We start from the raw sequence: 27,226 nt of genomic DNA, 5'->3' as shown, positions 1-27,226 counted from the left end.
ATTGACTTGGGTGTGTTGAAGCAGTGACGCATGTAAAAGTTGCAGGACATTGGCCCTTGAGGACTGGAGTTGAAGACCCCTGCTATAGAACATTAAGTACGAACACTTATATGCAGTTTTCAAAGAGGCAGGACTATGGTTTCATGACAGAACTGCCTAACCACAACCCTAAATCTGTCTTTTCTTTAAATGATCTTAATAGTTATGGTTGTTGTCTATTAGTTTGTGTTTACACATTTAGTCAAGTCAGTCAAGTTGGAAAGCATGTGCTGATACCATGCATTGTCACCTCCATACTAAAATGTCAAAGCTGATGCTCCTTCTCTGCAATTGATACTCCTCATCTTAGTCTCCCTAAGTTACCGTTAACAATGCCGATTTCATTAGCCTTAGCACACATATGTTATGTGTTTGCTGTAATGTTATAACAGCGATGTAATACTTGAATAGGAAATGTGATAACGCTAACATAACACTACGTTACAGTGCTAAAAAAATATGTTCCTCTTCAGTGGATGACATTGTACCCAAGACAACATGCACACCGCGGCAAGCAAATATCCTGACTAACGTAATCTTGAACATGTTAGTGATTAACATGAGGCCGATCTCACTTCACCACAATGATGGAAATGAAATATGATACAACCTTTGAGGTCTGTCTCTTGCTCTCTCTCAACTTCAACTTGCTTTATTGCCATGAATGTATTAAAACATTGCCAACAATAACACACAGTAAAATAAATAAATAAATAAATGATTTAATAAACAGCAATTTTCAAAGACAAATGGCTGCATGCTGGTGCTATAAACCACAATTTATGTATGACCCAATTAGTCGACTAATTGCAAAAAATAATTGGTGACTCGTCGATTATCAAAATAATAATTTGTAGCAGCCTGACTGTCTATAAAAGTTCAATACTTTCAACACATATACAGTACTCCCAGAAAGTATTCGCAGCGCTTAATCTTTTCCACATTTTTAATTAATTTATTTATTTTTACCCTGTCTGCATATGTAGTGATGGTAAATGCCAAACTGGCAGAACAATTTATATGCATGCATACACATATATACAGTTTGTTCTTGCAAGACAGATAGCATTTGTGTGTGACCTTCACCTGCTCTTCCTCATCAAATCAATTTTATTTATATAGCGCCAAATCACAACAGCTGCCCCAAGGCGCTTTATATTGCAAGGCAAAAGCCATACAATAATTACAGAAAAACCCCAACGGTCAAAACGACCCCCTGTGAGCAAGCACTTGGCGACAGTGGGAAGGAAAAACTCCCTTTTAACAGGAAGAAACCTCCAGCAGAACCAGGCTCAGGGAGGGGCAGTCTTCTGCTGGGACTGGTTGGGGCTAAGGGGAGAGAATCAGGAAAAAGACATGCTGTGGAAGACAGCAGAGATCAGTCACTAATGATTAAATGCAGAGTGGTGCATACAGAGCAAAAAGAGAAAGAAACACTCAGTGCATCATGGGAACCCCCAGCAATCTAAGTCTATAGCAGCATAACTAAGAGATGGTTCAGGGTCACCTGATCCAGCCCTAACTATAAGCTTTAGCAAAAAGGAAAGTTTTAAGCCTAATCTTAAAAGTAGAGAGGGTGTCTGTCTCCGAATTAGGAGCTGGTTCCACAGGAGAGGAGCCTGAAAGCTGAAGGCTCTGCCTCCCATTCTACTCTTAAAAACCCTAGGAACTACAAGTAAGCCTGCAGTCTGAGAGCGAAGCACTCTATTGGGGTGATATGGTACTAAGAGGTCCCTAAGATAAGATGGGACCTGATTATTCAAAACCTTATAAGTAAGAAGAAGAATTTTAAATTCTATTCTAGAATTAACAGGAAGCCAATGAAGAGAGGCCAATATGGGTGAAATATGCTCTCTCCTTCTAGTCCCTGTCAGTACTCTAGCTGCAGCATTTTGAATTAACTGAAGGCTTTTCAGGGAACTTTTAGGACAACCTGATAATAGTGAATTACAATAGTCCAGCCTAGAGGAAATAAATGCATGAATTAGTTTTTCAGCATCACTCTGAGACAAGACCTTTCTAATTTTAGAGATATTACGCAAATGTAAAAAGCAGTCCTACATATTTGTTTAATATGCGCATTGAAGGACATATCCTGATCAAAAATTACTCCGATTTCTCACAGTATTACTAGAGGTCAGCGTAATGCCATCCAGAGTAAGGATCTGGTTAGACACCAGATAAAAGCAGGAAATTAGAGGTCATCCATGTCTTTATGTCTGTAAGACATTCCTGCAGTTTAACTAATTGGTGTGTGTCCTCTGGCTTCATGGATAGATAAAGCTGGGTATCATCTGCGTAACAATGAAAATTTAAGCAATGCTTTCTAATAATACTGCCTAAGAGAAGCATGTATAAAGTGAATAAAATTGGTCCTAGCACAGAACCTTGTGGAACTCCATAATTAACCTTAGTCTGTGAAGAAGACTCCCCATTTACATGAACAAATTGTAATCTATTAGATAAATATGATTCAAACCACCGCAGCGCAGTGCCTTTAATACCTATGGCATGCTCTAATCTCTGTAATAAAATTTTATGGTCAACAGTATCAAAAGCAGCACTGAGGTCTAACTGGACAAGCACAGAGATGAGTCCACTGTCTGAGGCCATAAGAAGATCATTTGTAACCTTCACTAATGCTGTTTCTGTACTATGATGAATTCTGAAACCTGACTGAAATTCTTCAAATAGGCCATTCCTCTGCAGATGATCAGTTAGCTGTTTTACAACTACCCTTTCAAGAATTTTTGAGAGAAAAGGAAGGTTGGAGATTGGCCTATAATTAGCTAAGATAGCTGGGTCAAGTGATGGCTTTTTAAGTAATGGTTTAATTACTGCCACTTTAAAAGCCTGTGGTACATAGCCAACTAATAAAGATAGATTGATCATATTTAAGATCGAAGCATTAATTAATGGTAGAGCTTCCTTGAGCAGCCTGGTAGGAATGGGGTCTAATAGACATGTTGATGGTTTGGAGGAAGTGACTAATGAAAATAACTCAGACAGAACAATCGGAGAGAGAGAGTCTAACCAAATACCAGCATTACTGAAAGCAGCCAAAGATAACGATATGTCAATGGGATGGTTATCAGTAATTTTTTCTCTAATAGTTAAAATTTTATTAGCAAAGAAAGTCATGAAGTCATTACTAGTTAAAGTTAAAGGAATACTCGGCTCAATAGAGCTCTGACTCTTTGTCAGCCTGGCTACAGTGCTGAAAAGAAACCTGGGGTTGTTCTTATTTTCTTCAATTAGTCTTGAGTAGTAAGATGTCCTAGCTTTACAGAGGGCTTTTTTATAGAGCAACAGACTCTTTTTCCAGGCTAAGTGAAGATCTTCTAAATTAGTGAGACGCCATTTCCTCTCCAACGTACGGGTTATCTGCTTTAAGCTGCGAGTTTGTGAGTTATACCACGGAGTCAGGCACTTCTGATTTAAGGCTCTCTTTTTCAGAGGAGCTACAGCATCCAAAATTGTGCTCAGTGAGGATGTAAAACTATTGACGAGATAATCTATCTCATTCACAGAGTTTAGGTAGCTACTCTGCACTGTGTTGGTATATGGCATTGGAGAACATAACAAAGAAGGAATCATATCCTTAAACCTAGTTACAGCGCTTTCCGAAAGGCTTCTACTGTAATGAAACTTATTCCCCACTGCTGGGTAGTCCATTAAAGTAAATGTAAATGTTATTAAGAAATTATTACAGAAGGGGGTTTTCAGGGAATACTGTTAAGTCTTCAATTTCCATACCATAAGTCAAAACAAGATCTAAAGTATGATTAAAGTGGTGGGTGGACTCATTTACATTTTGAGCAAAGCCAATTGAGTCTAATAATAGATTAAATGCAGTGTTGAGGCTGTCATTCTCAGTATCTATGTGGATGTTAAAATCGCCCACTATAATTATCTGAGCTAAGCACTAAGTCAGACAAAAGGTCTGAAAATTCACAGAGAAACTCACAGTATCAGGATCAGTTTATAACATTTTATTTAAAGCTAACCGGTAACTTCTATCAGGAAGGGCTGACCACCAAAACAACATGGAGACAGACCAGAACGAAAGACAAGTTGTGACGGTAATAAATGAGATGATGAAAAATGTGAGACACCAAAGAGGTGGAACCCCAACAATACAACATACCAGGACAAGCATCCCCACATAAATGAGCAGTGACTGCAACAGTTTTGTCTGTTTAGTGAGCATCCATACCCTATTCTAGGACATCAGTCTTGATCCCCTTGGGAACCCCCAAAACCGAATTGTGGTGATGACCACAAACACCTAACCATCCACACACAGAGACCCAGATCACAGCTAAATATCTGATCACTATTGTAACTGGTGTGTTGGGCCAAGACAAAAGTACAGAACCTTGCCATATGATGAGGACCACTCCACCGTGCCAGGAGCCACATGGGTGTTTGCATGCACCTCGATGGAAAGGGGTCCAGGATGCAGAGCACCAGGAGAAAAAAGACAGTAGAAGGGCCCAGGGGCCAGGAAGGGCACCCACCAGGGCCACCGGAGCAGCCACATGAACAGCTCAGGTGGAACAACAACACACCTCACCCCCACCCCACAGAGGCACAGGAAACAAGCCCACACATAAGGGGAAGCACACAGGGTGCCAGCATAGGCCCACGTGGGGGTGGGGGGGACTGCCCCAGAAACTGCACCACACCGGCCACGATTCCCCAAGGGAGGAGTGAAAAGCGGCGGTGACGACAGCCAAAGAGCCAGCACGTCTGAACCCCAAGCCCGGGCAGGGACCACCAAGCTGACGAGCGCGAGATCCAGCCTCCAGACAAGGGCAGGACCCAACTCCTGAGCCAGGACTCCAACTCGCACACCAAAGCCCAAGACTGGGAGACCAGCCAAGCGAGAGCAGACTTTGGGATGAATTTACTTACGGTTTCTTCTGTTACATGGGCATGAAATATTCATGTGGAGGAAAATATGATAAATATTTAAAATGCTCGTAGAAGTCAGATATTGATATGAAAATATCAAGACGCTGTGAAAATATTGAGACGTGGCTTCAAGAAAGATCGCAGCACAATATTCTTTCTATTTCGGTTAAGTTTTGATTTATTGTTGGACGGATCAATTGACAAGGGCTCTACCCCCATGGATTTGGATTACGCTGCCGGTTTGTATGCAACATCGCTACTTTCGGGCTAACGCTGATGCCTGTTAGCCCAAACATTGTGGACTAACAGGCATATATGCAATGTTCTGTCCAAACATTGTGGGCAGAAAGTACAAATAAAAAGGACATAAAGGCAGAAGTGAGACCATGCCAGCTATCAAAGATATGGAGGAAATCAAATGATCGTTGAACTTTGTCTGGCGAGTTAGCACAGCTAACGACACAACAGAGTCTCCTCAAACGTCTGGATGAAGTAGCATCACTGAAAGCTATGATCAGAGAAAGGGACCAACGGATATATACGCTGGAACAACGTGTTGATGAATTGGAGCAGTATACGAGGACAGACGACCTAGTGATCTCTGGGCTCGAAACGAGACACCGCTCTTATGCCAGGGCGGCAGCTAACGCAGAGATAACAGAAGATGCTCCGAGGGAAGAACTGCAGTCGCTGGAGCAACAGGTGGTGGATTTCCTAAATAGTAAACGTATAAACATCTGCAAGGAAGCAGTATCTGTTTGCCATACATTGCCATGAAAAACTGAGAAATCAAGGCCTGCTATTGTCATTCGTTGTATTAGCAGGAAACGGAGGAACAGTGTTCTAATGCAAGCAAGAAATCTGAAAGGAACAAATGTGTTTATAAATGAACACCTTACAAAGAAAAAAGGAGCTCTCGCAAGGGAGGCAAGGCTGCTACGAAAACAGAAGAAAATCATTGAGACTTGGACACAGAACGGGAATGTGTACATCAAGGATCTGGACGACTCTATTAAGCTGATAAATGACATAAAACAACTTGAGAGGTTTAAATCTGGTCAATAAATGCCTGGAGTGAGCAAAAGACTGCTTCTGGAATGGACTGGGACAACTGACTCTACCATCGACATTAACGCTTGTCCGATTGTCCGGGACAAGTGTAAAATGTAGTCAGACAAGCAATAGCTCTCAATCGTTGTCCGACCGGACAAGTTGTTTTCTTATTTACATCACGTCTTGTCCCGCACTTCACAAGAAAGCGTCTTCGGTTTTTCCCGCAACTCTCCACGCAGCAGACAGTTGGAAAACATGATATCACAGGTTTCTCCCCAGACAGTGGAACAACGGCACTGCGCCACAGTGTTCTGACAGTGCTGTCACACTCTGCTCTGCTATCAGGTAGTTTTTTAAATCCAGCCAGGCTGTTTGTGCTGAACTGCCTGCTCTCCCCCCCATCCATTTTGCTGTGTAAGGTCAAAAATGAGTGTGAATACTATACAGCTCAAAAATATAATGCTAAAATGGGTAAAAATGAGGAAAAAGCACTGTCCATCATTCATTTCAATAGTCGAAGTTTAAAAAGCAATTTAGCAAATATAACGGAGTATCTGAATCAGTTAAAAAGAAATTTTGAAGTTATTGCAGTTACAGAAACTTGGTTGAAAGATAATATTAATACTTTTCATTTAAATAGAATAAACAAAAAAGGAGGAGGTGTTGCCCTCTACATAGATAAAAATATAAAATGCAAAGTTATCAGAAAAAACATTTTCAGTGAATTGTTTGGAAATTCTTACTATAGAAATTTGTAATGAAAGGGATAAGAATATTGTAGTAAGTTGTGTTTATAGAACGCCTGGATCTTGTGTGACTATATTTACAGATAAGATACTAGAGATGTTTGACCAAATCAACAACAAATCAGTGTTTGTATGTGGGGACTTCAACATAGATTTGAGAAACTCATCTGCATCTAATGAATTTTCAAATAATATGAAAAGTGCTGGTTTAAATCCCTTGATAACCAAGCCAACTAGGATCACCACACATAGTGTAACAAATATCGATAATATATTTACAAATACGTTAAGTAATTTAAAATGCGGTATTTTCATGACAGCTGTGAGTGATCATCTTCCAGTATTTGCAGTTGTTAAAAATACTTTTTGCAGTACTTCCCAGAATGAAGGTATAATATTTGTAAGAGATAGATCAACCAAGGCAGTGGAAGCGTTTAGAGAAGCTCTTACAATTCAGAATTGGGATTTGGTGTATACTGACAATGTTGATACATCTTACATTATATTTATGAACATACTTGTCAGCCTCTATTATAAACACTGTAAAAATAAGTGCTCAAGCAGTGGAAAAAAGTATCAATAATCCATGGATGACAAATGGGCTGAAAATGCCTGCAAGAAAAAAATCTTCCTTTATAGAATGTTTCTTAGACTAAGAACAAAAGATGTTGAAACTAGGTATAGAAACAAACTATTAGGAATTATAAGAAGACAAAAGAGAGATTATTACAGCAAATTGTTAGATCAAAATAAAGAAAGCACAAAAGCTACTTGGGGTGTAATAAACACAGTCTTGCAAAAAGGCAAGACAACACTGAATATTCTGAATCATTTTATTAAAGATAGTTTAAATTGGTAGCAAATTAGAAATAGCAAATGAATTCAATAATTCTTTTAAAAACTTTGGCCCAACAAATTCCAAATGATAACATTGTTCTAGAAACTATAAAAGACAATGTCAACAGTATTTTTCTTGAAAAAAATAGAAATGAATGAAATATTAAACATTGTCCAGCAATGTGCAAATAAAAAAAAATCTGACTATACAGATATGAACATGTTGGTAATTAAGAAAATTATAGATGTAATAATTGAACCTTTCACATATATATGCAATTTATCATTTAGTAAAGGGGTATTTCCACACTGCATGAAAATAGCTAAAATAATTCTGCTTTATAAAAAAGGAAATAAACATGAATTTACAAATTATAGACCTGTATTGCTTCTACCACAGTTATCAAAGATTTTAGAGAAATTATTTGTAGTAAGACTTACTAAACTTATCTGTAAACATAATGTTTTAACGAACAGTCAACACGGATTCCGCCCAAATTATTCAACTGCTACAGCAATCATGGAATTAACAGAAGAAATTACAAATGCCTTTGAGAAAAAAAACTGTTTATTTAGTAAGTATATTTGTCAGCCTTCAAAAAGCTTTTGACACACTGAATCATAAAATATTATTGAAAAAATTATATAAGTATGGTATTCGAGGTGTGGCATACCAGTGGGTTACAGGTTATTTAAAAGATAGACAACAGTACGAGGTCTGTCCGTAAAGTATAGGTCCTTTTTATTTTTTTTCAAAACTATGGATTTCATTCATATGTTTTTACGTCAGACATGCTTGAACCCTCGTGCGCATGCGTGAGTTTTTCCACGCCTGTCGATGACGTCATTCGCCTGTGAGCACTCCTTGTGGGAGGAGTCGTCCAGCCCCTCGTCGGAATTCCTTTGTCTGAGAAGTTGCTGAGAGACTGGCGCTTTGTTTGATCAAAATTTTTTCTAAACCTGTGACACACATCGAAGTGGACATGGTTCGAAAAATTAAGCTGGTCTTCAGTGAAAATTTTAACAGCTGATGAGAGATTTTGAGGTGATTCTGTCGCTTTAAGGACTTTTCACGGTGCGAGATGTCGCGCAGCGCTCTCAGGCGGCGTCATCAGCCTGTTTCAAGCTTAAAACCTCCACATTTCAGGCTCTGTTGATCCAGGACGTCGTGAGAGAACAGAGAAGTTTCAGAAGAAGTCGGTTTCAGCATTTTATCCGGATATTCCACTGTTAAAGGAGATTTTTTTAATGAAGACGTGCGGGCGGATTGCAGCGTCGGCTCGCAGCCGCCGCGACGCTCCACCACAGGAAAACACCTCTGTTGGAAGCCTTGAGGACAAGTTGGAACATCTCCAGCTGATAAACAATTTCTCATATACTCACTCCACTGAAAGCCATCAAAAGCCAACTGGATTTTAACAAATGGTTATCAACACGGAGGTGTTTTTCCTGTGCCGCCGCACCGCGTCGGCTGCGTCCTGACGCGCGGACCCGTCCGCACGTCTTTCATTAAAAAAATCTCCTTTAACAGTGGAATATCCGGATAAAATGCTGAAACCGACTTCTTCTGAAACTTCTCCATTCTCTCACGACGTCCTGGATTAATAGAGCCTGAAATGTGGAGGTTTTAAGCTTGAAACAGGCTGATGACGCCGCCTGAGAGCGCTGAGCGACGTCTCGCACCGTGAAAAGTCCTTAAAGCGACAGAATCACCTCAAAATCTCTCATCAGCTGTTAAAATTTTCACTGAAAACCAGCTTAATTTTTCGAACCATGTCCACTTCGATGTGTCTCAGGTTTAGAAAAAATTTTGATCAAACAAAGCGCCAGTCTCTCAGCAACTTCTCAGACAAAGGAATTCCGACGAGGGGCTGGACGACTCCTCCCACAAGGAGTGCTCACAGGCGAATGACGTCACCGACAGGCATGGAAAAACTCACGCATGCGCACGAGGGTGCAAGCATGTCTGACGTAAAAACATATGAATGAAATCCATATAGTTTTTGAAAAAAATAAAAAGGACCTATACTTTACGGACAGCCCTCGTATGTTGAAATAAACATTAAATCAAAATATTGTAATATAGTTTGTGGAGTGCCCCAAGGGTCGGTCCTTGGACCCATACTTTTCCTAATTTATGTAAATGATACTAGTGCAGTGTCTCCATTACTAAAGTTAATATTATTTGCAGATTACACAACTATATTTTTTTCCGGTGAAAATATTAAAGATGTTTTTGGAATTGTAGTAAAAGAATTAAAAAAAATGTTAACATGGTTTAATTCAAATCGTTTGTCTGTAAACGTAGACAAGACAAAAGTTATGATTTTTTTTTTTGTAGTAGTAGTAGTAGAAGAAGAAGATATATACAATCCCTGGCAAAAATTATGGAATCACCAGCCTCGGAGGATGTTTATTCAGTTGTTTAATTTTGTAGAAAAAAGCAGATCACAGACATGACACAAAGCTAAAGTCATTTAAAATGGCAAGTTTGTGGCTTTAAGAAACACTATAAGAAATCAGGAAAAAAAAATTGTGGCAGTCAGTAACGGTTACTTTTTTTAGACCAAGCAGAGGGGAAAAAAAAAATATGGAATCACTCAATTCTGAGGAAAAAAATATGGAATCATGAAAAACAAAAGAACTCTCCAACACATCACTAGTATTTTGTTGCACCACCTCTGGCTTTTATAACAGCTTGCAGTCTCTGAGGCATGGACTTAATGAGTGACAAACAGTACTCTTCATCAATCTGGCTCCAACTTTCTCTGATTGCTGTTGCCAGATCAGCTTTGCAGGTTGGAGCCTTGTCATGGACCATTTTCTTCAACTTCCACCAAAGATTTTCAATTGGATTAAGATCCGGACTATTTGCAGGGCATGACATTGACCCTATGTGTCTTTTTGCAAGGAATGTTTTCACAGTTTTTGCTCTATGGCAAGATGCATTATCATCTTGAAAAATGATTTCATCATCCCCAAACATCCTTTCAATTGATGGGATAAGAAAAGTGTCCAAAATATCAACGTAAACTTGTGCATTTATTGATGATGTAATGACAGCCATCTCCCCAGTGCCTTTACCTGACATGCAGCCCCATATCATCAATGACTGGAAATGTACATGTTCTCTTCAGGCAGTCATCTTTATAAATCTCTTGGAACGGAACCAAACAAAAGTTCCAGCATCATCACCTTGCCCAATGCAGATTCGAGATTCATCACTGAATATGACTTTCATCCAGTCATCCACAGTCCACGATTGCTTTTCCTTAGCTCCTTGTAACCTTGATTTTTTTCTGTTTAGATGTTAATGATGGCTTTCGTTTAGCTTTTCTGTATGTAAATCCCATTTCCTTTAGGCGGTTTCTTACAGTTCCGTCACAGACATTGACTCCAGTTTGCTCCCATTCATTCCTCATTTGTTTTGTTGTGCATTTTCGATTTTTGAGACATATTGCTTTAAGTTTTCTGTCTTGACGCTTTGATGTCTTCCTTGGTCTACCATTATGTTTGCCTTTAACAACCTTCCCATGTTGTTTGTATTTGGTCCAGAGTTTAGACACAGCTGACTGTGAACAACCAACATCTTTTGCAACATTGCGTGATGATTTACCCTCTTTTAAGAGTTTGATAATCCTCTCCTTTTGTTTCAATTGACATCTCTTGTGTTGGAGCCATGATTCATGTCAGTCCACTTGGTGCAACAGCTCTCCAAGGTGTGATCACTCCTTTTTAGATGCAGATCTGATTTGATGCAGGTGTTAGTTTTGGGGATGAAAACTTACAGGGTGATTCCATAATTTATTCCTCAGAATTGAGTGAGTCCATATTTTTTTTCCCTCTGCTTGGTCTAAAAAAGTAACCGTTACTGACTGCCGCAATTATTTTTCATGATTTCTTATAGTGTTTCTTAAAGCCAGAAAGTTGCCGTTTGAAATGACTTTAGTTTTGTGTCATGTCTGTGATCTGCTTTTTTTCTACAAAATTAAACAACTGAATGAACATCCTCCGAGGCCGGTGATTCCATAATTTTTGCCAGGGGTTGTAGATGTGTCATTATTTACTGAAGGATTACAGATTGAAAGAGCACATGAAGTAAAGTTTTTAGGTGTTACTTTAGATGAACATTTGACCTGGAAATCACATATTGACTATGTGAAAATTAAGGTAGCACAAATAATAGCTGTTACATAGGGTTAAACACTTTCTAAATAAGGATGGCTTGCTTATGTTGTATAACTCACTGATTGTTCCATATCTGACCTACTGTACTGAAGTGTGGGGAAGTGCTTGTAAAACCTACATTAATCCAGTTTTTATTTTACAGAAAAGAGCTGTGAGAATTGTGAGTGGAAGTGGATATAGAAGTCCAACAAACCAAATTTTTATACAGTTGAAAATCTTGAAATTTACTGAATTGGTAGAAATTAATATTTTAAAAACTATGTACAAAGCTCATTTTAAAAAATTACCTATTACCGTATTTTCCGGAGTATAAGTCGCACCAGCCGCTTTATCCATTATAAAGAAAAATAAACCATAAATAAGTCGCACTGGACTATACGTCGCATGGACATACAGGTAGGTTAACTTAACATGAAAAGGTCAGATGATAATATTGTGACGGCTACCGTTTTCGGATGCATATTTCACCAGTTGCAACTTGTAATCTGCAGAGTATGATTTTCTTTTTGGTGGCATTTTTTCGGGCCTTCTCCGTTGTGTTAAGTTATCAGTAATGTTGCAATTTTTATTTTTCTATGGTAGTCAGAAGTCGCAGGAACAGTCACACAAGCCTTGAGCGCCCTCTCGTGAGCTGCATTTTACTTACAGATATGTTTGTATTTTGCGGACCACATTGCGAGCCGAACCATAACCCCCACCATCGCTGAACAGTTCTTTTCTCACATATTACCCGCTGTCGACCATAGTACACACCAGGTGTCAGCTGCCGATGTTCGTGCAGCACCTACCTGCGCAGCTCAATAGTGACCCCTGCAGTAGTTATAAAATCATTGCAGGTAAATAAAATGAAAATAAGATGGAAAAGCTAACATGCTGCAAACGCAACATCAGCCTGTGAAATAGTTCGCCAGTCCTCTATTTAAAATACGATCTCATCATTGCATAATTTCATGTGCTCAGTTTGTGTGTCGAGTTAAGCTGTTCATGAGAAGTTTAAAATTTGCTTAACCTTGTTTGTGTAAATGCTAAACTGAGTTGGTTTGTAAAATATAGCAAATTTGTCTAATAAAATTCAGAGTTAAAATTTGTAACTTATGTATGGAAATTTGTTAACTTAAGTGTTAAAGCATATGAAATAAAAGACTAAAAATAGATTAATATATGCATTTTTATTGAGGAACAACGGTTTCTGAAGTGTCTTTGCTCCAAGGCGATTTCTCCTCTTACACACCAGTTCCCCTGCCTTAGAAAAAAACTCTTTCACAGGGTACAGATGAAGATGGTGAGCATCAAAATTTCAGTGCGAGTTGATAAAGGTGTGGATATGTTTTCTGGTTATTCTTCCAGTATTGTAAAGGAGTACAAACATATCTAATTGGAAAAATAACAGTAAACAATGCCAAAAGGAGAAACAGATTTACCTTATTTGGCGTCAAAAGATCAAAATTATTCCAGACTGGAGAAACATCTTTGAACGATCCATGAAGTCAATGGAACAAGGTGAGGGCAAACAAAAATCCAACAGCAAAACTCCATCCAACAAATCCGCAACATGTCGATAGTTTGTTTCCTTATAAACACAATTTGGCGCGGCGCAGTCGAACGACACAGTTCCTGTATCGGTCACATGATTTTTTTTCGTAAAGCGATACATGCACCAATACGGGGTTTCACTTTTGTGTGCTCGGCACAGTGTTGACGCACCAGTGTTGTTCATCCCATCACTAGTGAATGCCAGGTGTCATGTTTGGAGGAAACCAGTCACCATCCCTACAGTGAAGAATGGTGGTGGCAGCATCATGCTGTGAGTATGTTTTTCAGTGGCAGGAACTGGGAGACTTGTCAGGATTGAGGGAAAGGTGAATGCAGCAATGTACAGAGACATCCTGGATGAAAACCTGCTCAGAGCGCTCTTGACCTCAGACTGGGGCAATAGTTTGTTTTTCAACAGGACAGTGACCCTCAGCACACAGCCAAGACATCAAAGAAGTGGCTTCAGGACAACCCTGTGAATGTCCTTGAGTGGCCCCGCCAGAGCCCAGACCTGAATTAGATTGAACATCTCTGGAGAGATCTGAAAATGGCTGTGCACTGAAGTTCCCCATCCAGTGTGATGGAGCTTGAGAGGTGCTGCAAAGAGGAATGGGCAGAACTGCCCATATATAGGTGTGCTACGCTTGTGGCATCATGTTCAAGAAGACTTGAGACTGTAATTGCTGTGTGCATCCACAAAATTGTTTCATGTTGTCATTATGGAGTGTTGTGAGTAGAATTTATTTTTTTTTATTTTTCCCTGAGGAAAAAGTATGAATTTACTCCCATTTTGGAATAAGGCTGTAACATAAAAAATGTGGGAAGGGTGAGGCGCTGTGAATATTTACAGGATGCACTGTTGGATGTAAACAGCTGATGATTGCAGTGACTTGTCCAGCTGCTGAATTGGGATGCAGCCACAGTGAAAGACTAAATATAAACAGTCAACTTGTGATCAGGGAAAGTGCGTCATCCTCAACTCAAACACTCCTCCAATCTTTTAAAAAAAGTTAACATGTAAGTTTTAAAACAGTTTCACATCACTTTCAACATCTGTTTTTCTTTCACATGGAATTTAAAAGGTTATGTTTTAGAACATTTATTCATTATTTTATTATTTATTTATTCACACCATTAGATGCTGATGTGGATGTAAATGATGTAACAGTTATGGCTATCCTTCATAATTGTTACATTGTTTAACATCCAAATCATTATCCATCAATGTGATATGAAAGAAATGTCACTGCATACATCCAAATCTTCTGTCACATTAAATTTCAACACTGGTATTGCATCCAGACTTGTTCTCTTCAAATTTGAGTCAATACAGTATACTGCAGATGACTAAGCCATGTCATTTTAGTTTTCATTCCCATGTTTGTTTTGCATGGTAATGTTCAGTACTGTTTAATTTATTAAGGCGTGTGTCACCGGTTCTTTTAAAGGTTTATTCTCACGTAATGCTTGTATTAAAGCAACTTTCTAAAAGAGATCTGTGACTCAGGTGTGACCCAAAATTCAAATTTTTCAGAAGTTCCTGAGGGAGGCTCCCAGACCCCTCTCTCCCCTCAGGAGCTCCGTCCATGGGCGGCTGCTTCATGTCCATGATCACCCATCCATCCCGAGCCATTCACTAACATTCTGTCTCACTCACTCACTCATCTTCAACAGCTTAGTTCAATTAAGGGTCGCGGGGGGCTGGAGCCTATCCCAGCAGTCATAGAGCACAAGGCGGTGTACATCCTGGACAGGATGCCAGTCTGTCACAGGGCCACTTATAGACACGCATTCACTCCCGCACACACACCTACAGACAATTTAAAGTTTCCAGGTCTCCTAACCTGCATGCCTTTGGATGTGGGAAGAGACCGGAGCACCCGGAGGGAACCCATGCAAACACAGGGAGAACACGCAAACTCGACACAGAAAGGTCACAGGTGGGAATCGAACCCCTGACCTTCTCGCTGTGAGGCAACAGTGCTTACCACTAATCCACCGTGCTGCCCCTAACATGTTCAGTCAAAAACAAACAAACAGAAAACCACCAGCACCAATGCAGGCATTGTTAATATATTCAGTTTGATAGAATGTATGAAGGTATCTCTGTTGGTTTTGGATTCTAAAAAATTTTAGTGATGTGTTTTGCTAAAAGTTAGTATATTTTCATTCTGGGAGTTGTGCCCTTTTAAGTGTTATTTAACAAGCTAAAAGCTATCACTCTTGTGATAGCTGTAGTGCTTGATAATTTGCAGTTGTGGCTGAATAAACATCGTTTTATTGTAACATGACTTTTTTGCCAAGCTAAATAATTTATCTTGGATCATTTGAGACTGTCCTCCAGTTGACTCATTTAAATGTACATCACAAATTATTTGAGCATGCAGCACTCATTTCTTAATGTTAATCCAGGTATTAATCTTCTCTCTTTCTACCAGGTTATATAATTCCAAGCCATGTGACAGAAGAGATGTTGTGGGAATGTAAACAGCTGGGGGCTCATTCTCCCTCAACACTGCTCACAACACTAATGTTTTTTAACACAAAGTAAGTTACTCTCATTCCTTGTCTAGTGGTTACTGGAGACATTCAGCAATAGCAGCTCCTCGCTGACTTGGCTGTTCTGTTTGTGACATGCAGCATCGTGGTCCTCTTATTGTACATCTTTAAACAGGTTTCCAAACAACAGCAAAAAAAGCATCTCCACTGGAGACAGCTGTTAATATCAGTGATGAAAATTTCACGGAATTCCTGGTTTTTACTGACATGGTGAACGTTTCTGGTTCATTTTTGATAGCATACATTAGAATCCATTAATGTTCCACACCCAAATAGTTGGTGGCGGTAATGCACCGTGTTGGTTTGCAAAGCGCCAATAAACTTGCAAGAAGGGTTACTTTTGTTTTCCCTGGCCGGCGTTGGATTTAGTCTGTGGTCTGTATTTGTAAAATTGTTTTGAGATGTCTGATGAGATGTCACCGTGGATATTGAGTCTTGTGTTTTCACGTCCTGATCCGAGACTGAAGGATAATGTTGCGCAGTGCCCTTTGATCACACAGCAGCAAATGAGAGATGCCATTACAGATTTTAATGTGAACTCTGCGTTGTATTGAAATGGATGAAACGTTATTTTGCTGCGGGAGACTAAAATTCATCATGAATAAATTCAGATGGGGCTGGTGCGACCAAAAGGACCAAAACGCTGACCCCAATTTTTTTTAATCATCATTTATATGGAAACATTAACACTCCCGATAAGTCTTCAGTTTTATTATATCATGTTTTTGACAGAATACGTTGTCAGCTGACATTTATCAAGTTATTTCACACAAATCAAACTTTCTTTGTCTTTGGGATGAATTTACTTCAAACGGTCTCCCTACAAACGTGATATGTTAACCTGCTAAATCTGCATTTTATGGTTTCTTCTGTTACATTGGTGTGAAATACTAATGTGTATTAAAATATAATAAATTTTTAAAAAGCTCATAGAAGTCAGATATTAATGTGAAAAATGTTTGTATGTCGTTTTGCACAACACGTAAATTGTGAGTATCCCAGAAATGCTGACGTCAGCACTGGATGGTAAAATACGTGTTATTGCATTTCCCATTTATAGAAGTGAATAAGAAATTAAACCCAAATCAGTGTTCCTGAGAACTAGTTAATGAACAGTAGATGCAGCTTTACTTGAATCAATATATTGAATATTTTAAGACGCTATCAGTTGTTATAAAAGCACAAATTGCTGAAGTCAAATGTTTAGATTAAATGTAGAGAGAGAACAGTAACAGTCCGATGCAAATGCGTGGTCTTGTCAAAGAGTAATAACACTGCATTCTAATCCATCCATGTTTTGTCAGCTTGCTAATTTGGGAAAATACTCTTTTCACACACCTTGTATTGTGATGATACCAGTTGTGTGGAAAAAAAACTGTTCTCTTGGGTGAAAAAATTGACCTGACCCAACAACAACAAAAAATTTTTGGTGGGTAAATAGACCTGAAAATGCACCACAATGCATCTGAGATTTCAGAATTTTCTTTCGTCCCCCCTGCCAGGGGCTTCAGGCCTTCGGCCTTTGCCAAAAAACGTTCAGATTTAGTTTTTTGTGGCCTACATTCATCACTGTAATACTATCACTCATTTGCTCCTGTATGAATTTTACAGGTATTTCCATCTGAAGACAGTGGATCAGCATCTTAAAGTGGCCTTTTCCAAAGTGCTTAGACACACGCGGAAGAGTCCCAACAACCCCAAAGACAAGAGCACCAGCATCAGATACCTGAAGTCAACAGAGAGGTTTATAGGACAGAAAGGTAAAAAAATGGCAACTGTTTGCTTTGTGGTGTGATGTCATGGAGAAAACGTAATTGTAAGGTAGTTGACCATTTTATACATAATATCTGAATGATTTTCTGTTCAGTGACAGATGACATGTATGCAGAGCAGCTAGAAGACCCAGAAAACCCACTGCGATGTCCTATCAAGCTGTATGATTTCTACCTCTTCAAATGGTAAATGGGCTGGAAATGGATTAAAAAAGAACAGTCTTACATTTTTTATTTTAGCTGTAGATATGTTTTGATTCTACGTATATGTATCATTTAATATGGACTATTAATGACTCCTCACTTGGCAGAACAGATGGTCATTCATTATATGAATAGCTTGTGGTTTTTCCACAATGCTGTTGACTGTTACCACCGTATGCACACACTGAGAAAAACAATTGTGTAATTCTTGACAGTATGTCAGAAAATAGGCTTAACTTCATTTAATTCCTTTAAGTAAGGTACTGTCTACTCTCACTCTTGCTTAAAATGCATACAAATACGGTGCATTCGGAAAGTATTCACAGCGCTTCACTTTTTTCCACATTTTATGTTATAACCTAATTCTAAAATGGATGAAAATCTTTTTTTCCCTTCAAAATTCTACACACAATACCCATAATGTTAATGTGAAAATTGTATATATAAACCTAAGAAATCGCATGTACATAAATATTCACAGCCTTTGCCATGAAGCTCAAAATTGAGCTCTGGATCACTGATCATCCTTGAGATATTGAGAGAAATGGAAGAAGTTCAGAGATCTGAAAATGGCTGTGCACCAATGCTCCCCATCCAACCTGATGGAGCTTGAGAGATGCTACAAAGAGCAATGGGCAAAACTGCCAAAAGATTAGTGCACAAAGCTTGTGGCATCATATTCAAGAAGACTTGAGGCTGTAATTGCTGCCAAAGATGCATAGACAAAGTATTAAGCAAAGGGTGTAAATACTTAAATACCTAGAGTTTTATTATTAATAAATTGGCAAAAATCACAACAAAACCCTCTATTTTCCATGTTGTCATTATTGTGTTGAGTGGAATTTTGGAAAACATGAATTTATTCCATTTTGTAATAAGGCTGTCGCATAATAAAATGTGGAAAAAGTGAAGTGCTGTGAATATTTTCCAAAAGCACTGTATCGCAGGAAGTCACACTTTTTTACTGCAGGTTTTCCTTTTCTTCCTGCAAAGTAAATAAAGGTGTATCTGCAACTGTAACAACTTAAGTAAATCCTGTAAATGTCACTCAGACTGTTTTCTCTTTTAGCCCACAGAGTGCGAAAGGTCGCAATGACACCTTCTATCTGACCCCGGAGCCTGTGGTGGCCCCCAACAGCCCCATTTGGTACTCGACTCAGCCAATCCCTAAAGAACAGCTGGAGCAAATGCTCGCCCGAATCCTTGTTGTGCGTGAAATCCAGGAAGCCATTAATGCATCAGTGAGTGTGAACTAAGAGGAGAGCAGTAAATGATCTGGACTCATCCTCTTTCTCTTCACCCAGCCTTTGAGTGTTCATTATTAGTAGTTTTCTATTTTTCTCACATCTTTTTTTGTGGTCTTTAAGGGTGGCATGTATATGTTTATATTCTTTGTCTGCATATCTTATAAATGGACTGTACAGATACATACAACAAATACAGTTAATCTGTTGTCTTAGTGAGGCAGTCTTTCATCCTTCCCTCACACATTTTACGTTTAGCCAAATGATGTAGTGTCTGATCATTTTATTTGACCCAAACTCTAATTTAAATGTTCTCTTTACTGTTTGGTATCCTGCCAACAGTCGGGAACAATTGTTAATTTTGTTTGTTTTAATCTGTAATATAATTCATATTTTTCTCTGGGGTCGGCTTGTGCTCTGCTGCTTATCATATGCATCCCTCTTCCTACACTTCATTGATGTGTCACATTCAACATCTCAGTGGTATTATGATTGCATCTTGTAGCCAGAGATGCTAAAACTTCATTTTCAAGTTATGTGAAAGCTGCTTCTTTCTTTGTAGTTCACGCTTGTTCATCTTGAGCCAAATTGAAATGCTGACAGTTGGAACTCTGCAGAGATGACTTTATTGTTAGTGAATGCTGCTTTGGTTTTAGCACCCCCTGTTGGAATAGCTCCGCAGCAATGGATCAGGATTTGACTCTGTTGATGGACTTTATTTCAATACAGTGCCACTACTTGATCTGCAGCAACTAGCACTTGCCACATGGTGGGGACCCAGCAGAAGGGAACAAAGGATGCTGGCCACTCCTGAATCCTTTTTCTTTCTCTTTCTGTCTGTCTCTCTCGTACATCACCAATCCCAGAACTCACCTGGAGAGGGATCTGTTGTATCATATGTTTATTATACCATAACTGAAAGATTCTAAGAAGTGAGTTGTCCTTAATGTTGTATAATACTCATACCGCCTTCATGTACTGTGAAGGCTTTCAGTTATCTAAGGAGAATGACAGTGCCTGTGTTTTTTCCAAACATGAACATTTTTGTACAGCCGCTATGCCATGTCTTTCTAGTAACTTCATTATCAGTTCTGCACATGCATCCTTAATGTACCTACACCTTCAATGTGTGATATAAAATTACAGACTTTTCTACAAAAAACCCACAACTTAATAAAATAAGTGATTTAACATCCCTTTACCAACTTCAAACAGCCAGTTTAAACCACACTGTTTATTTGCAAATATGTTTATATGCAAAAATGTCACTAACAGTAGGCATTTTTGGTTTTCTGTTGAAGGTGACCTGATATGTTCTTGCTGACACTCAGTGTTACATTGCAGACAGGCAGCAGTTTGAGTAGTCTCACGAGTCTGGTGCTGAATAGCTCAGACTGGATGAGCTGGTTTGACCTGAATGACAGGTGGTGTGCGTGACTTCAGCAGTGTTAGTGAGGGTTACAAACTGCTCAACTTTATCAGTGTGTCTTTGTGGTTGAAGTGACAGAGTTGAGACTGTATCAAGGTCAAATCTGGTACACAGTCACCTCACTAAAGAATCATTTACGTTTAAAGCTAAATACAAATGGATCCTTCCTTCTGCAATTTGCATTTGCTCTGTTTTCGTGTCAGGTTTCTGACAGCTCAGATATGGATGAAACGTTGCAGTACTACTGGCAGTTGTTGGGGTAGTGTAGCCAAGAGTTCAAGCAAGACACCACGCAAGGAAGAAGGACATGACTAAGACACTTAACCAAGGCTTTAAGCTAGAGCAAGGAAAGAAAATAAAATACACAATTGACATCACTAGAAACAAAATAGGAAACTCAAGACTTAATTTTTTTTTAATGTTCCACAACAGTGTTGTTTATTTGAAATAATGAACAAAAAGCTTTATTTTATTCTACACTAAAATAACTTTTTGCTTGTAATAACGGTGCTGTGTTCACTTCCTGTCTTCCTCTGAACATAGTACACATCTTTCAATGGCGAAGAGAAATTTTCCAGCTGCAGGTGCTGTGGTCTCTGTTTCAACTCGAAGGTTAATATTGTGCTTTGTACTTAATAAATGTTTGTCTTGGACATCAACTTCAGTGTTTGGACAGCTTAGCATGTAAAAGAAAGTGTTGAAAATAGCTCCAGTTAGGCATCTTAAAACTTGAATTAGCAATAGACTTTTTTAATAACATCTAGGCACTCAACTATAAATGTAAAAATGCTGACTGCACAGAATGAACCGGTTAGGGGGAGAAAAAAAGTGTTCTGAACCCCTGCGTTTAGTAATGGCAATCTTCTCAAAGATTTGACATGTTTGTGTCATCCTACTGTGAAGTAATTAATGGCCTCATAAATAACTTCCTCTATATACTGCTCAACATCTGCGTAAAGGATGTGGAAGTATGTGAGCAGTGATAGTTGCATTATTTGAAATGCACATTTAGATTTATATTCATAACTGAACTTTAAAACCTCGGATAAGTTCGAGGTTGGGCGTGTTTAAATTCCACCAGGGGTCAGACTCTCTGAAACCTTGCATTTTCACATATCAAAGTGAAGCCTGCCACAGAAGACCTCAACAGTGTTTGGGTTGGTGCGTGTTGAGTCTAATTGTGGCCACCAGGGGGCTGTGTCTCTGACACCTAGTGTACCCCACAATGCCAAAAGGACTTCATGGATCCTGATGAAACTTGCTCCTGCAGATTGGTTTGCCAAGACCTTGCACAGGCTTGAGGTTGTGCTCAGCGATGCAGGTTAGGGTTCATATTGTCCATGTTACCCTCTGGCTTTAGGTGTTACTTTTTGTCAAGTTCCTTTTAGTTAAGTGTTTTTTTTTTTTTTTTTTTTTTAAGTTCCATATCCTCTGTCCACTGGGTATGTCATTACACATCTACATTACTTCTGTACCTGTCTTTCTGCACGTTCACTGTAGATGACCTTCAAAACCGTGGGAGGGTCTTGCTTGTGAGTTTGTGTTGTATTACGTGAGCTCAGCCGTGAGAGTCGGGATTAAATCAGGAAGGAAGTAGCCTACTGAGTAGGTTCCCAGGACGTAGAAGCTGTTGTATTGCATTCTGCGGTTGCTGCGATGGAGGATTCTGTCTGTGACGGTGGTGGCTCCTCGTCCCTCGTTCTCCATGTCCTGAGGAGCTGCGGGGTCGATCCTGGACTGGGTTTATATTGAACTGGCACCCTGAATCTCTGGGCTGCTGGGAGCAACAGGACACTAATTTAAAGTGTGGCCATACACTACAGTATTAAAGAAAACCTAACCAATATTTTGGTTTATTTTTTCTGTCTCACCTTGCTGATGTTCCTCTACTGAACCAATGTAGCAGACACTGATGAACAAAAATGTATTGCTCCTGGGTACAAACACAAAACTGAGCAAGTGTCAAGGATGATCATTTTCGCTGCATAATTTGACCAGTTAAGTACTGTATTTTCATAGTGTAAGTTGCACCAGAGTGTAATTGGTACCTTCTTTCTGTATTGTCAGCTCTTTGGTATTTTTATATGTTGTTTATCTTTTATTAATGGAGTTTTAGTGCCTTGATTCATGGGAAAGCCCTTCAAGAACATGATTTTTTTGGTATACAGTATAAGGTGTGGGGGTGGGTGGGGGGGACCCCCGCCTTATACTCTGTATAAAATACAGTACTTGGATATTTGATTCTCATGAGCAAATATGTGAAAACATGTCAGCAATGGAGTTAAAATACTTCATATCCCAGCACTTTAAAATGTGAGAATCTGTTTTATAGTAATTTTAACCAGATTATAACAAAATAGCTCTTTGCCTGTGGGGATGCATGGGCTCTGGATTGGGTTTATATATATATATATATATATGTATATATATATAAAGGGGTACCTAGCTGACATTTTTTAAGGGTGGTAATAAATTATGCAAGTTTCTATGAGTTGGAATGGCATGTGAGTCCAGAATGTTTTAAGAACCTTGGACCTAAACAGTTTTTAGAAGAACTTGATCCTTTAATTTCCTGTTAATTGTGTAATTTTTTTAATGTTAATTTATACTGTCTTAATGTATTTATAAATTGTTTAAGTTCTTGTTATCATATACACACTTATTTTTATTATCAGTATTATTCTATTTTGGCATTTGATTTTTAAATGGAGCACAATGGAAATAGGGTTTTTTTTTTCATTTTTGTGTGCATCCATGTATTTTAGTGTATTTACAATTATGTACTTAGACTGAACTTACTAAATGAAATCATGCATGCACGCATTTAATATATAGATGATTTACTACCCTCTATTGGAATGGTGTATGTGTCCAAAATGTAATTATATTAGTCCTATCAGTGTTCTGTTTTGGCGGCATCCTTGGCCCAAAATACATAAGCATACCAAACAGCAAACATCAGCACTCCCGGGTTTGTCCATGATCGAAGTTATAGGCACGCATGCATGCAGAGCATTTTTTTCTGCTTTCTGCCACATGCAGAAAAATATTGTACACAGAGACGATGGAAGACATCAAACGCACTACACTTTCCACTCATGGTAACAGCAACATGACACTTAACTGACTAAACCAATTGAACTACAAAAACCCCCACAAATCAATAACACACACTTAAACTAACATGAACCACAATAGCAACATTTAATCCCGAACTCCCATGGTGCATTGCAGCACAGTGTCCATTGTTCACTGTTGTTGGCTAATATCACTAATTTTCTCCAAAAATATTAGTCCTATCAGTTTCCTGTTTTTGCAGCATTCATACATAAGTATGGAGTTGTGTCAGGAAGGACATCCAGCGTAAAACTTGTGCCAAATACCAATGCGGATCTGATTGTATCCACTGTGGCGACCCCAAACAAAAATGGGAGCAGCTGAATGGACAACAACCACCAAACAGGAAATGTCACCTCTCCCTGGTTTCACTGTGATCGATGTCATACACACACAGAGGCTACTTGGCTATTACATATATATATCCCATCCAAGGAGAGTTTTTATATATTTATTTTTAATTGGCCTCATCAAGTTTTAAAGGATAGTTTCTGGGATTTCCTCCACTCCAAATAAAATGGAGATGAACACCATTTTGTGTGTTTTGCTCAAAACTTTGAGAACATTTTAAACTGTTTGAACAATATTTCTGTCTTGAAAACTGTTCAGTGAGGTCTGTGAATGAGCCAGAAGAAGAATATTGTTTCTACTGGGACTGCTGTAATGATCTATTTTAAATAGGAGAATAAAACAAAAAAAATGCATCAAAAAGTAGAACATAACTTAAACTAATATTGTAAACTGTTGACTTTTAATTTCACATTTTCTCCTGCTTCTTTCTCACTGATCCCACTTTTGTCCTCACTGCCAGCTCTTTGTTGTGCTGCCTGACTATTCGTTGTTCTGGCGCTAACCTCTCTCATGGGCTGGGTTTTATTCTGGTGCATGCCCTCCAGTAACGAATGGAGACGGCTGTATCATGGAAAAGAGATTCAAGTTTAACATGCAATGTTAAATACTGACCAGATTCTGGACCATTGACATTCGATGTTGGCGCAGATCTTTCACAGCGGCGCGGACATCAGGCTGGATGCCTCTTACACACAGCTGCATCAACCACAACAGGGTTACAAATGTTCCTGACCGACCGACGCCTGCACTGAAACACACAAACCTGTTTCATGCACAGTCCCCAGCGCCATCTGACTGATAAACTTGTGAAAAGGCTGCACAGGACTAATCCTGTCAATGTCAAACCTGCAGTGCACCACAGCTGGCCCGAGGCGTGGAATGGCTTTCAAATGCTGGCGTACATGCTCGGTGAAGGTACACAGAGGTGATGGGTTTTTGGGAATGCTCTGGTCGGGCCAGGATCGGTAATGGTAGTGTGTGATTATCCTCTCTGATGGACAATGTCTCTGAAATACATGGTGAAGACAAAAATATCTTTTAACCAGTGTATGTTTTGAACACACCTACGATTGATGAAAGCTTCTCTCACCTGTCTGAGGTTAATAGTGGTGACAAAATAATCTGGACCTTGTTTGCGGGTTAGTGTTGTTACTTGGATCAGGCCGTGAAAAACTGTCCCTCGTTCCAAGGGCCAATACTTATCACACAGCACCTGCAGGAGTGGGGAAACCATCACAGATGAGGTGGACTTTTATTTATTTATTTGACTGCATATCATGTTAATAGAGACTGAATCAGAACTGCCATAATTGCAACAAGAACACATGCAAAGTGTTTTTCTCACTGTGTCCTTGTGTTTGAGCGCTGTCACCATGACAATTATGCTGACATTTTGTTCCCACACCATCCTCCAGAAGTCAGCCATGGTGTTGTGCAAAGGTCCCTGAGTGCAGATGAAGTCTCTTTCTGATCCTCCACCCTGAAAACAGTCATCAATGCATACAAAACAAAACAAAACACATTGATAGATGTGATATCAATGCAGTAGGACAGGCTGACAAAATTAATATTGTTCAAAGGATGGACAAGTTCTTACAGGCACAAAATTTGCATTGATGTAGTCAGAGTGCGGCTGGAGATCTTGAAGTGAAAGCCTCACTCGACAGTGGTCATCTGTAACCAGCAGGGTGACAAAATAAGCCGAGTTACTTTTTCCTTTACACAGGAAATATGTCAAATGTTTTACTGAGTTGCATGTAAGCCTATACTAGCCGAGACAATTAAAAACAGGAATGATTATAAAATGGACAATATTTTCACATAATTTTCAGCTAATATTGAACATGTCAAACATATGGTAGTTTATTGCCAAAAAACTTGCAAAGTCATAAGACAAATAATAAAAAAAATGCTTTGTGTGAAAATCCCAGTTTTGAATGAAATGGTTATGTTGGAATTTTGACACCCCCCACCCCCAAAAAAGTTATAAACCAAAGTTAATATTTTGATGTATTTATATGAACACTTGGTTATGTTTAGACGATATTCACAATGTAAATTTTGATATTTTTTTTTTCATTAACTTTAAGGCCATCAGAATTGTGTGATAGTAAAACTTAACTTATTTTTTTAAAAGGTCAAACTTGAAATATTAAAATCTTGTCAAAATTTTGATTTAGTATTGTGAGTTTGGCAAACTTTACATCATGAAAATTTCAACTTTGTTTAAAAAAATAATCTTATTGTAGGGTCTTAGACCCCCCCCCCCCCAAGAATAAACTTACATGGTAAAATGTAGGGGTATCTATTTTTGTCTCTGTTGACATCCAAGTCTCCAGCTTTTGTCGAGAACTCTTTACCAACTTCATTCAGCTCCTTGTCAGCACCATAACAGAGCAAACACATCACTTCTAATATCTAGTATGAATCATAAACGTAATCCAGATCTTAAACACAACTAAGCATGAGATAGTTACCTCAAACTCTTGCTTGAATCCTCCGAAGTCATTGGCAGCAAGAAATTGACAGTGAATATTAAACTTCTGCAGGATCTCAGCTCTGGAAAAGGTTTGCACGCTGTGAAACATAACCACTTTGAATGAAAAACAATGTCACAATTTTCCTACTTCCACATGGAATTTGTCTTTCTTTACCTCATTTCTATGTTGTAGTAAACGTCACCCAAAAATACAGAACTACCAGGGACTTTGGATGTTAAAGGGATCTCTTCAGTGGTGCTGCTGTCTCAAAAAAGAGGAATTTTATGAAATAAACTCCCAGTTTCAGTAAATTGTTCATGGGTCATTACAACAAAACAAAAAGTGACAGTAAGTTACAGCTGACAAATGTTCAAAATAAGTAGTGGTGCAGAACAACTGTAACAACCACCCTATGGACAGTTCTTATGGGTTGATTTCAGGAAAAAATGTCTTCACCACATTCACACGAGCCATTTGTAACAAAACCCCAACAAGACAAGAAAACCTGTTCCAACAAGTTCCCAACTAAACAGGCAAAGCGGAAAAGCCACCCAACAGCAACAGGATTGTGTTTCATTCAGTATTACCTTTACAATCAGACTCCAAGAGAATGTTTAAAATCTGTCTTGATCATCCTAAAGGTTAACTGCTTTTAATGACTCTTCTCTACATCCAGGAAGAAGTCTAATAATGGGTGGATACAGTGGGCGGAGAGAGCAACAGGAACAGGTTTTCTCATGAGTCCTTGTTTTTGTAG

At 38.9% G+C, this 27,226-nt stretch overlaps 2 protein-coding genes across 5 annotated transcripts in view; one reads left to right on the top strand and one right to left on the bottom strand.

Moving 5' to 3' along the window:
- LOC117512575 (glutamine-rich protein 1-like) overlaps positions 1-20,287 on the top strand; it is a 25,671-nt gene extending 5,384 nt beyond the window's left edge. Inside the window, 4 exon segments of the mRNA XM_034172710.1 lie at positions 15,752-15,860; positions 17,484-17,632; positions 17,740-17,830; positions 18,918-20,287. Coding sequence (XP_034028601.1) covers positions 15,752-15,860; positions 17,484-17,632; positions 17,740-17,830; positions 18,918-19,104 — 536 coding nt within the window. The 3' untranslated portion in view covers positions 19,105-20,287.
- On the bottom strand, positions 20,113-27,226 carry LOC117512574 (receptor-type tyrosine-protein phosphatase V-like). Of its 4 annotated transcripts, none has more exons than XM_034172707.1 (11): positions 27,057-27,226; positions 26,644-26,734; positions 26,467-26,566; positions 26,275-26,365; positions 25,587-25,663; positions 25,335-25,469; positions 25,080-25,202; positions 24,836-24,996; positions 24,602-24,737; positions 22,393-22,454; positions 20,113-22,298 (listed from the first exon to the last, which is right to left on the bottom strand). In XM_034172707.1, the coding sequence occupies exons 2-11, from the start codon at positions 26,646-26,648 to the stop codon at positions 22,265-22,267; spliced, it is 924 nt and encodes a 307-aa protein (XP_034028598.1). In that variant the 5' UTR covers positions 26,649-26,734; positions 27,057-27,226; the 3' UTR covers positions 20,113-22,264. The 4 variants fall into 4 exon arrangements, with proteins under 4 accessions (XP_034028598.1, XP_034028600.1, XP_034028597.1 ...); XM_034172709.1 differs by having other exon boundaries at positions 26,467-26,548; positions 26,644-26,730; XM_034172706.1 differs by having other exon boundaries at positions 26,644-26,730; positions 27,057-27,225.

The sequence above is a fragment of the Thalassophryne amazonica genome, chromosome 6 (genome assembly GCF_902500255.1).
Source record: "Thalassophryne amazonica chromosome 6, fThaAma1.1, whole genome shotgun sequence".
Classification (NCBI taxonomy): Eukaryota; Metazoa; Chordata; class Actinopteri; order Batrachoidiformes; family Batrachoididae; genus Thalassophryne; species Thalassophryne amazonica.
This window is presented reverse-complemented; position numbering and strand designations above follow the sequence as displayed.

What these genes read in the sequence shown, in the direction of transcription:
- LOC117512574 (XM_034172707.1), bottom strand. An exon ending in ATACCCCTACATTTTACCAT is followed by an intron (nt 25,664 to 26,274) that starts GTAAGTTTATTC and finishes TGCTGGTTACAG; the next exon opens with ATGACCACTGTCGAGTGAGG. An exon ending in CCACTATTAACCTCAGACAG is followed by an intron (nt 24,997 to 25,079) that starts GTGAGAGAAGCT and finishes CATGTATTTCAG; the next exon opens with AGACATTGTCCATCAGAGAG.